Source organism: Protopterus annectens, chromosome 1.part2, assembly GCF_019279795.1.
Source record: "Protopterus annectens isolate FY-2018-M chromosome 1.part2, PAN1.0, whole genome shotgun sequence".
Taxonomy (NCBI): domain Eukaryota; kingdom Metazoa; phylum Chordata; order Ceratodontiformes; family Protopteridae; genus Protopterus; species Protopterus annectens.
In genome coordinates, this window is record NC_056727.1 from 860,828,996 (window position 1) to 860,841,006 (window position 12,011).

General features: G+C 40.0%; 1 protein-coding gene across 1 annotated transcript in view; it reads right to left on the reverse strand.

Annotated features, from left to right (window-relative positions):
• Positions 1-12,011, reverse strand: part of LOC122792416 (dynein axonemal heavy chain 6-like) — a 162,999-nt gene that overhangs the window by 476 nt on the left and 150,512 nt on the right. The window contains exon 4 of the mRNA XM_044060205.1: positions 1-146. This exon is cut by the window's left edge and continues 476 nt beyond it. Coding sequence (XP_043916140.1) covers positions 1-146 — 146 coding nt within the window. The remainder of the gene's footprint in view (positions 147-12,011) is intronic.

A 12,011-nucleotide genomic window follows, 5' to 3' on the forward strand; every position in this document is an offset into this window, starting at 1 on the left:
TGGAAAATGTTATCTACCAATTTTAAGAATCTGACAAATCGAGAGACTAAATTACGCCAATATGGCATCACAGCATATTTTGATTTGTCTTTTGAATCGAAGAGTACAGAAAGGAAACAATCCTGAGCTCCATCCATTTCTGCCACCTATAATAAAAAAGAATATTAACAATCAACAATCAATAACAGACAAAAAATGTACACTGAAGTAGGACCTACGTTCCTTTTTTTTTTTTTTTTAGACTTGGCAGATTTGAATTATAGTTCTATGAAAGAGCTCAAGTACATACTCTTAAATTCAAATATACTTGCTCTAAAAGACTTACTTCCAAATAAAGAGTTTCTGTACAACATTGATGGATATCATGATGCAAAACTATGTAAAGCAATGTGTTCATGATGTTATACATTGTAGTTCTGACCTTAACCCAGTGATGTTAAACACAATGGCACCCTATTGAAATGTTGGTACTTGTAACACTGAAAAAAAAAAAAAGACCAAAAATGCAAGAGAACAGTGATCACTGAATATCACTTTTCACCTTTAAACTTGTTTTTTTCTTTTTTTTTTTATGGGGGTCAAGTCTCCCTGTACCCCTGATGTGTGAGGCAAGCCCCCCCCCATACTGTCCAAACTTATTCATACCAACAGTGAGATCATCATATCTCGGAGAAAAGGGAATATTGTGAGAAATGGCCATTTCTAACTGGGTATATGCAAATCAGTTTTTTTCGTCCATTCAGTGTCAATATTTTGGGACTTACTAAAGTGGGTCCCAACATTTAAAATGGTTACCTAGACAACTCAAGTGAAAGAAACAGATACAAGAGTTGAAGAAAGGGCCAGTGAAATTGTCTAAGCATATAACAGCACAAAACATTATGAAGCTATAAGAAAGATAACCAACATGCTATTTTTCCATCCCAATTTTCACTTTTCCTCATGCATTTCTAGGTTACACAGTTAAGCTTATGGTCTATTATACAACGACTCCCCCATTAATATTCCAAAACATGCACACTGATTGGTCAGCGTGTATGTTGCAAATCAGAGTTATAGTAATGGAAAAAGGTCCTGTCGCCCGGACTTTTTCCATTAGTATAACTCTTTTTTACAGCAACGGAGAACGCAAGATCTTCGTTGCTTTTTACACACTGTCTCGCTATGTTAAAGGAGTTTAACATAGCGAGACAGCTTTAAAAAAAGCAACAGAGATTCTCTGTTGCTTTTTGTAAAGCTGTCTCGCTATGTTAAACTCCTTTAACATAGCGAGACACTTTGTAAAAAGCAACAGAGATTTTGCTTTCTCCGTTGCTTTTTCAAAACTGTCTCGCTATGTTAAATGGATTTAACATAGCGAGACAGCTTTAAAAAAGCAATGGAGATTCTCCGGTGCTCTTTTTAAAGCTGTCTCACTATGTTAAACTCCTTTAACATAGTGAGACAGTTTGTAAAAAGCAACGGAGATCTTGCTTTCTCCGTTGCTTTTGCTCACAGCTCTGATGTACTGCGTAAGCATCAGAACTGCCGCAAAATACCAGACAGCTGCGGAAGGGCAGCAAGGAGGCATTATACAATGCCATTATTTAAGAAAAGTAATTATTTTTTTTTCTTAAATAATGTCATTGCATAATAGCAATAACCCACTTCTGGGTGTGGGTAATGCTGGATTTACCCACGGTTGTCTTCGTTTGGCCACTCGGGCTTCGACCTCATGACCATACCACACCAACCATGGGTAAATCCAGCATTACCTACACCCAGGCGTCGGTTATTGCTATATTAGCCTTCAGGATGCCTGACTGTTGTAACCCCATGCAGATATTGTCTACTTCCTATGTGTATATGTAGAGATTACTTCTGATAGAAGTTAAAGACCAGTTTCTTCTTCTGATTGTAAGGGAATGTTTATTCATTATCCAGGAAGGAACCATACAATGTGTCTACCACTTTTGTGTAGTACTGATATTTAATTTTAGTATTAGGTTGCCCAGTCTGACATTACCTCCCCCAGTAGTGTGTTCCAAGCACATATTTACAAGCAGAACTAAAGGAGACATTGTTCATATAGAGGCAAACACTATATCCAGGTAATCTATAAAAAACAAAATGCAGCAACAGCTCTTGGCTTTTCTAAATATTTTTTCAATAACTGTAAGTCACCGTATCTTTTCAACCTGGCATGTTCAAGGGCTACAGAGTGCAGCACTGTATTCAATAATTGGTGAGATGGAGCAGTAAAGTGTAAAGGGGAATAATGATGGCTGACCTATGCATGTAAAGGGTATGGTTATTTTGAGGCTGTGAAATAGCAATGGAGGCAAATCACACAGGTCCTTGAAGGTAAGAGGCAGAAGGTTATCAAAAAAAAAAAAAAACAAGAAATGGTCTCAGTACTGGAAAAATGAGACAAATGTAATTGTTTTTGATCATGAACAGAGCACACACTTCACCAGTTAACAATAACCAAAGCTATGAATTTAAATAAAATCACATGATGCAAACCACCAATCAACAATATAAAATAATTATGTATAAAAACTCACATTTAAAGAAAGCACATGTAAAACACATATAAGAATACAAATAAAATGTTTTCAGATAATTTCATTAGGTTGTTGTTGTGTCTTTCAGCTTTTCCCGGTTAGGGGTCGCCACAGCGGAACTCCGGTCCGCTAATGATTGGTAGTTGATTTTTACGTGCCGAGTTACCAGCCCTGACGCACAACCTTCAACGAAGGTATGCCCATTCACGCATGTCTCCACGCAGAAGACGCTCTAGCTGAGAATCGAACCGGACAGATACTAAGAGTGACATTAAGTTCTGGATAGTTATAAGCATTCAGAAAAAAATGCCATTTTAATTATTTGTCTTCCAAAGAATTTATTCAAATCACCACCTTCTGCATTGGGGGAAAACATCATCTAAGCAGCAACAATGCAGCTGTTAAAATTCTAACAAATCATACTGTGCTTTCCAACACATTTTATCATTTATTTTTTGTAAGTGAGATGCTCCTGTACATATTGAGAGAGCTTTCTAATAGTAATTTTCAGACATATCAGGACCCGCTTTTGTGAATCCCATAATACTGAGATTTAATTGTAATGTTTGACTGAAAATGATTTAGTAGACTGTAAGTGATGTATAATGTTTGCAAATGGGACTGTGTCAGTATGGATTGTGATGTAAAATGCTTGCAACTAGGATTGTGTCAGTGTGGTTTGTTTTCATTTATATAAATGTATTATTGCTTATGTGTTAAGTGATGGTTTAATAAAGATGTTTCTTGTTTAAAAAAGGGGACAGGAATTAAATAATGTATGTAATGTTGCTTAGGTTATATGATATTTAGCAATACATGTGAACATCCCATCTGCCTTCCTAAAATTGCTTCTGACTCTATTGCTCTTCCTATCAGCATCTTAATTAATAGATCATTACTTGAATCCTACGTTCCCTTACTAAGGCGTAGCGCTTACATCCTACCCCTCTACAAAGGTGGCAAAAACTGTTCTGTCTCAAATTTTCGCCCTATAGCCATTCTCTCCCCTATATCCAAAATTCTAGAAAAATGTATCCACCTACAACTCTTGCCATTCCTTACTAAGCACCACCTTCTCTCTCCTACCCAACACGGTTTCCGCCCAGGTTATAGCACAAATACTGCCCTCCTCTCCTTTCAACACTCAGTCAACTCTGCCCGTGACTCCAGTAATTTAGTATCCACTGTCCTACTAGACTTATCTAAAGCATTTGATACCATCTCTCACACCCACCTTCTAAATCACCTATCTAACCTCAATCTTTGACCTGAATCCCTTTCCTGGTTCTCCAGCTACCTTTCTAACAGATCCCAAGCTGTAAAATGGGGCCAAGCCACCTCGACTTTTCTTCCGACCCCTACAGGAGTCCCTCAGGGTTCCATACTTGGCCCACTACTATTCAATATCTTCATAAATGATTTCTACAAAGCTATCCCTAACACAAAAATTGTACAATATGCTGACGACTCTACTTTGATATGCTCTGCCCCCAACCTAACAGACCTCCAAGCCCTAACTCAAAGTGCCTTCTCTACCACTGAAAACTGGATGTTACAAAATCACCTCTCCCTAAACGCCAACAAAACTAAAATACTCCTTTTCTCTCCATCTAAATCCTCCTCCCTTGACAAAAACTCATTTCAAATTTCCAGCCTTAACAACTCCTCCATCGAGATCGTACCCTCCACCAAACTTCTTGTTGTCACAATCGACGATCAACTAAAATTTAATTCCCACATCCTACTAAACATCAAAAAAACACATATAAAACTGGGTCTACTGTATAGAAACAATCACTTCCTCTCTCCTCATTCTAGACTAACCCTTGCTTCGACCTTCCTCCTTCCAACCCTCCTATACGGTGCCCCCCTGCTCACTAATCTCTCATCCTCTCTTACCACCAAACTTGAGTTATGCTATAACAAAGTCGCTAGATTTGCAACTAACACCAAATCTTCTTCACATCACTGCTCCTCCCTTCACTCCCTTAACTGGCTTGAACTTCCCAATCAACTTAACCTCCTCCAACTCACCACAGCCTTCAAGCTGTTTCAAAACCCCTCTAACTGCCCTGCTCTTTCTTACATTCTACTCTCCTATACCCCCCCTAGACCACTTAGATCTTCTCAACAAAACCTAATCACTGTTAATAAACCCCAGCGCACTGCTGGCCAGCTTCTCTTATCCTTTACCCTTGCTAAAAAATGGAATGCCCTGCCTTTGTCACTTAGGAAATGTACCAACATAAATACCAGCTTCATTCCTACCTTTTTCAAAACAGAATTTGCAACTGCACTCTTCTGCCTATAAACCCTAAGCTTTCTACTCCATTCTCCCCAGACTAACCTCCTCCTACTCTGCTTCTTATTCCTTTCTAAAGTATTGCACTTAGTGAACAACATATTACACTTAGTGAACAACATATTACACTTAGTGAACAACATAGTAAAACATGTATTACTCATGTGATGCCTTTCTTACCAAACTAAAAATTGAAATTGTTGTATTTCTTTCTGTTGTAACTACCTGTTTTTTTTTGTTGTTGTTTTTTTAGTTATTCAGACTACCCATTAACTTTCCATGTTAATTGATTTCATTTTAGTAAACATAATATTTGAATTGCTGAAATTCCTTGTTTTTGGAGCTTTTCTCCCCGGGCCTCCACTGAAAACGGGCTACCAATGCCCAGTGGACCCCCTGGTAATCAAACTGAAATAAATAAATAAATAAATAAATAAATAAATAAGTATAATATTTGTTGATGTTAATTTGTTAATACAGTTTGATTACTTTTGTATAAATGTAAATTTGTCTATGTCACAAGTAATAATTCAACAAAGGTGTTAAAATAAAAAAAACAACTCTAGAGTACTTTCAGCACAACTTGGGTAAGAAAAAAAAAAAAAAACAACTCCAGAGCACAGAAACATTTAGCATGACTTAGGTAACAGAACATTGAAGGGGTTGTCCTCAAACTTGAGGAACCTATAATGAGAAATACCCAGAGATCCTATAGAGGTTTTACAGATATTATGGAAATTTTATGAAAATTTATATAAAGCAAAGAAATGTGGAAATCAAGAAAGAATATAAATGGAAATTTTATGGAAGACTTAATTATGTCAAAGTTAGAGGTAGACAAGCTCAACAAATTAAAGTTATATACTCACCATAACTACACAGCTCTGCTGTCCATTTGAATTCTTCCTCAACATATGGTTCTCAGATCCAACTCAGCAGATCTCTTTAGATTCCTGGATCTGACTCTTGAGCTCCTCCCTTTACCCATAATGCCTCTCACTTGCCAAATTACCTCAAATCAAGTTTGCTGCTAAATATGCCTGAAGACATAAATGCTTATAATAATTATACCAAGAAACAGAAAAGAGACAGAGTAGGGGCTCAAACTGGGAAAAACAGTTCCCATATGACTCATCAGTTCACTCTCAAAGGATAAGGATTGGGGGAAGGAGAGTGGGGAGTTGAGGAAGAATGAAAATGAAAAATACAGATGCATAATTATGGTGAATGCATAATTGTAATATCTGATGTTGTCATTTTCATTCGTTCCTTAACGTATGGGACAGAATCCCCAGCTATGGTAATCTTGGGTGGTCTTCATGGAAGGATATTTCAGAGAACCATGGAGCCAAAAGCAGCCCTGTTCCTGGATATGATGTCCAACTTGTAGTGAGCAATAAAAGTATGGGAACTAGACCAAGTGGCTGCAGTCAGATGTCATCAATTGAAGCTCTGGCCCAAAAAGCAGATGATGCAGCCATGGAGCTAGTCAAATGAGCCTTTGGATATTTATGTTAAGGACAGTCCTGTTACAGAATATACAAAGGAAATGCAATCTGTTATCCATTTAGCTATGATAAGTTTAGATACTGGTTTTCGCAATTTGTTTTTAGTAAAGAAAACAAACAGTTGATTCTTCTTCTTCGTCTGGCTTTTCCTGGTTAGGGGTCACCACAGCGGATCACCTGTCCACTCATGATTGGCAGTGGAGTTTTTACAGTGTTGAGTTGCCAGCCTGGCACCCAACCTTCCACATAAGGCACACACATGCACACACTCATGCCTAGGGCCAAATTAGAGTGTCCAATCCACCTACAGCATGTCTTTGGGATGTGGGAGGAAACTGGAGCACCCGGAGGAAACCCACACGACCACAGGGAGGACATGCAGACTCTGCACAGAAGGCACCCCAGCCGAGGATTGAACCAGAGTACCTCTTGCTGTGAGGTGGCAACGCTAACCGCTGCACCACAGCGGCATTAGTTTTTCAAAATACTTTTGTTCTGTGGAGGTAAAAATTAAGTTGTCTATGAAAATCTAAAAGATATAGCAATGTAGTCTCCTTTATTGTCAAATTTTGGAAAGAAGACTAGTAAATTGATTACTTGGTTCATGTCTGGCTCAGAAACAAACTTTTGGCAGGAAGAAAGGGTTTGTATGTAAGGTCACCCTGCTTTTGTGAAAAAAACAAATATGGAGGTTTTGAAGAGAGTATTTGGAGTTCAGAAATTCACCTTCCTGATGTAATGGCAACAAGAAAAATTGTTTTCCAAGAGAGAAATCTTAGGTCTGAGTAAGATCCCAGGATGGAGTAGGGTCTCTTACTAGAGGTATAAGCAGAAGAGTACTCTTCAGAAAAGCCTTACAAATTTTAGAAGAAGCTAGGGGGAAGGCATCATGTCCTATGCTATTTTATTTATTTATTTTATTTTACATTTGTTTACTGGGAAAGTCCGACTGGGCAGATGCCCATTTTCAGTGGAGGCCTGGGTAGAAAAGCTCCACATAAAATCATACAGCAATCAGAGATGGCTGCAAGGTGGACTTTTACAGTGTCTTTCTCAATGGAGAAAACACTGTCCTGAAAAATTGAGGCCAAGAAAATCTAATATCGCAGAAATAGGAGCTGTAAAGGGATCCAACTTTCTTTGTTCTGCCCAATATGAAAATCTCTTCATTTACGCTTGTAAACCTTCCTGGTAGAAAGTTTTTGAGAACAGGATAAAATCCGATGAACTGGAGAGGAAAGCCTGGACTGCCTAGCCATCACTGGAATTGGAGAAACCATGTGATTAATTGGAAGCCTTGAATGTCCAGGTAAATCATTCCTGATGGGTGCAATAGTAGATGTGGACTGGGGTCCTGCCTCCAAGGTGGACATAGAAGATGAGACCATAGGAATGGGAACCACACCTGCCGAGGCTAGAAAGGAGCAATGAGGATTACCTTGCTTTTCAACCATTATAGTTTTTGGAGAAATCTGGGTATTAAAGGAAGTGGGGATAAGTATACAGGAGACCAAGGGGGTCAAACATAGATTACAGCATCTCCTGGTGACTCCCCCTGAGGGTGGATTAGGGCAAATAACCTGCTGTACTTGTTGTTGAAGGGAGAGGTAAAGAGGTCACTGCAAGGTGGAGCCTAGTGATGCAAAATCATTTCTTCCACTACAGAACTGGAGAACACTCATGCAACAACAGGATGGATCTGATGAACTTGTCAGCTAAGATGCTGGAATTCCCTCAAAAGTGCATTGCTACAAGAAAGCTGCTGAAGGAGACTGTCCACTGCCAAATCATCACTGCGTCTTGGCAAAGGGGATAAGATCTGGTTCCCCTCTATTTGTTGATGGACCAAACCACTGACATATTGTCTGTCTGGATAGCAATCATACCTAGAGGGAGAGAGTTCTGACAGGCCTGCAATGCTAATAGGACTGCTCTCATCTCTAAGATATTGATATACAAATTGGTCTGTTTTGGGGACCACATAGCCTGAACAGTATAGCCAAAGAAATGTCGCCCCACCCCAATTAGGAGGCGCCCTTGGTCAGCATGGCCACTGGGAAAAGAAGGATAAAAGGGTGTCCCTGACAAATCTCATTGGGCTGGATCTATCAAAGTGGGGAATCCTTGCAGGCTTGCAAAATCTTTACAGGATACTTCAATGGATACCAAAGTATCGGCCACTGTACTGATTGGGTCCACTACATAATTCTCATGTGAAAGTGAGCCATGGGTAATAGTATGATCACTGCAGCCATTGAACCTAAATCTTGAAGAATCAGTCTTGCAGGAGGAAAGGGTTGGTCTAGAATCTGTCTGACATGCAGTCTTAGTGAATGAATTCTGCTTTGGAGTACGAAAGTGAACTGTCTGACTGTGTCCAGGCAAGCTCCTGTAAACTCCAAGACTTGAACTGGTTGATGTTTGGAATTGGAAAGATTTACTGTCATCCCAGGAATGGACACAACAGGAGTACGTAAACCCTGGCCTTCTGTAGGATATGTTTGGTTGGTCTGGAAAGGAGTCAGTCAACTAAATAAGGAAAATTCTGAATCTGTGCAGTCTAAGATAAGTTGCTACCATTGCCATGCATTTGGTGAACACCTGGGGGGCTCTGGTAAGGCCAAAGGGCAGGGCTTTGAACTGGTAATGATGGGTTCCCAGCAGAAAGGGAAGATATCTTTGAGAGCACCTGTTTATTTTAATGTGATAGTACACAGCTTGAAGAGCTACAGAACACATCCAGTCGTCCTTCTGTAAAAGAGGGAGAGTAGACTGAACTATGACCATCCAGAACTTGGAGGTCTTCAGAAATTGATTGAGATGCCTATGATCTAAGGTAGGTCTCAGTTCCTGTTATTTCTTTGGCACTAAAAAGAATCTGGAGTAAATTCCAGATCCTGCTTGGTCTTGTGGGACCTTTTGGATGACTCTTTTCTAGCAGCTTTTGAATTTTTAAGCCTGCTAACTCCCTCTGAGTAGGTGGAACATAAAAAAAAAATCTCTTTTGTCAGGGGTTTTGTGAAAAGGGAATGAAGCACCCTCTAGATATGATCCTTTGCACCCAAGAATCTCTTGTAATGACTGTCCAGGCATTTGGGTACAAGAAAGAGCACACACTGACTGCCTTACAGAGGAAAACAGTTGGGAAAACTTTCAGGAGCGCTGAAAGGGCTTGTCTGGGAAAGAATCTTGATACCCTTGGCTCTGAGACCTCCTCTGCCACAAGGATGGAGTCTTCCATTATTAGTTCCCCTATGCCCCTAGGCGAAAAATTGCCATGTGAGTCCTGAAAAGGTCCTTGAGATTTTTGGAACCACATCTTCTTACCACCATGTTGATTCCTAGATAAAGGTCTTTGCAGGGTAGAGAAATGGATTCCAACAGCAGACAAGGTCTTTTCATCTTGCTCACTGTAGGAAAGTGTGTCTTTTACTGTGGAACCAAACAGAAAAGTTCCATCCAAAGGAGCACTCATGAAAGAGGATTTAAAGGGCTTTGCAAAATCACATGGTCTCATCCAGGCATGTTTCCTTATTGCTATACCTGAACCAGCAGCCCATGAGGAACCCTCAGCAGTATGTGATATTAACCTCATGGACGCAATGAATATAGACTGTACAGTGGCCAGTTAAGAGGAGTAAGTTTTGTCCTCATCTGCCGACATGGACCCTATGGTAGACTTAGAGAGTTCCTTGATCAAGTCCCTCTGTAATCTAGGAAAATGTGCCAGGTAGTTGGGCGACTTCAAGGCAAAGGTTGTCGAAGCATAAACATGCTTTCCAAATCTGTACAGTGTCCTAGTCTTTCTATTAAGAGGGTGGACAGAGGAACTCTGTTTGGCTAGTTCCTTTTAGGTGGCTGCCGCCACAGCTATAGCATCTACAGGGATTCCCTTACTTGAGCCCCATAAGTAGAAGCAGTAGAGAGAAAGAAGAAGCTGTCAAAAGGCCCTTCAGGACCAACTTATTCCACCTGTCACTTACTGCCTCAAATTAAAGTCGGTACAGATCTCACAAGGCACCTGCAAATGAGAAGGGCCTAAACAATATACACACTTACTGTGGGCATCAGAAATTGGGTATCTTATGCTCACAGTAAGGGCACTTGTTAAAAACTGTAGGCTTGTCAGCCATAACAATGATTACACACAAGCCAACAAATAGAAATTAAACAAGAAAGGAAAGTAGAAATGCTACAAAATATTGTATAGAAAGAGATTTTTATTTGTTAAGGAAAGGAAGGAAAAAATAAAGATTATCTATCAACAATGGTAGAGAGAATACCTCAAAGGGTACAGACAGAGGGTCTAGTACCAACAATGGTAGAAAAAAATATGTAAACAGTATCGCAAAGGTAGGAAAAGGAGTAAAGGGAGGAAGGCTAAATAGATATAAATAGTAAATATACAAAACAGAAGGAAAACTAAATTCTATTTTACTCACAGTACCTAACAAGGCACCCTCGAGCTTGAGAGAATGCAATCTTAACCAAATCATTAGAGCGGCAAACGAGATCTGAAGTAATCTGGCAAGTGAGGGGCATTATTGGTAAAGGGAGGAGCTCAAGAGTCGGATCCAAGAATCTAAAGAGATTGCCTGAGTCAGATCTGAGGATCAGATCTAAGATCCATACGTTGAGGAATGAATGAAAATAACAACATCAGATCTTTTAGTTATGTACTTACCATAACTTCGGATGTATGGGATCCATCTCGCCTACATTCATAACTGATGGGTTCGGAGCCGATCCGTCGGCTCCGACTTGGCCACTATATACTAGAACGAAGTCTCTCATTGGCTGAGTTTCACCTTATCCCAGAATGCACCACGCCTGCTTCCCCAGATCTTGTTTGTTCGCTTTCATACATTCATACAGGTACAGAAAACACATACCAATAACTGTAAGAGGAGAGCTCAGCAAGAGCAATATTTCCTCCAAATCCAAAAGGTAGGGGGAAGGAGGGTGGGTATGTATGAATGTAGGCGAGATGGATCCCATACATCCAAAGTTATGATAAGTACATAACTAAAAGATGTAATGGGATCCTATCTCACCTACATTCATAACTGATGGGATAGCGTCCCTAGCACCTAAATCCTGGGTGGCTCATTGGAACACACTCCTAAGAACTGCGGAACCAAATGAAGCTCTGCCTCGGGAAGCCACATCAACCTTGTAATGACAAATGAAGGTGTGCGGAGAAGACCAAGTAGCAGCCGCACAAATATCATCTATTGAAACTTTGGAGTGAAAAGCTACAGAGGTGGCCATAGCCCTGGTAGAATGAGCTTTAAGTGGGAAAGGTAACTCTCTGCCTGACTGGGAATAAATGAAAGAGATGCAATCCTTAATCCATTTGGCTATGGTGGTTTTGGCAACTGGTAGACCTAACCTATTCTCCGCAAAGGACACAAAGAGTTGGTTAGATTTTCGGTTCTGACTGGTCCTATCTAAGTAAAAACGCAGTTGCCTGTGAACATCCAACTGGTGGAAGGTATATTCTGCTCTATTAGAAAAATTTGGAAAGAAAACGGGGAGCTCCAATGATTGCTGAATGCACAAAGGGGATGCTACCTTAGGCAAAAAAGATGGATTCAATCTGAGGGAAACCCTGTCTTTATGAAAAATCAAATAAGGAGGAGTAGAACAGAGAGC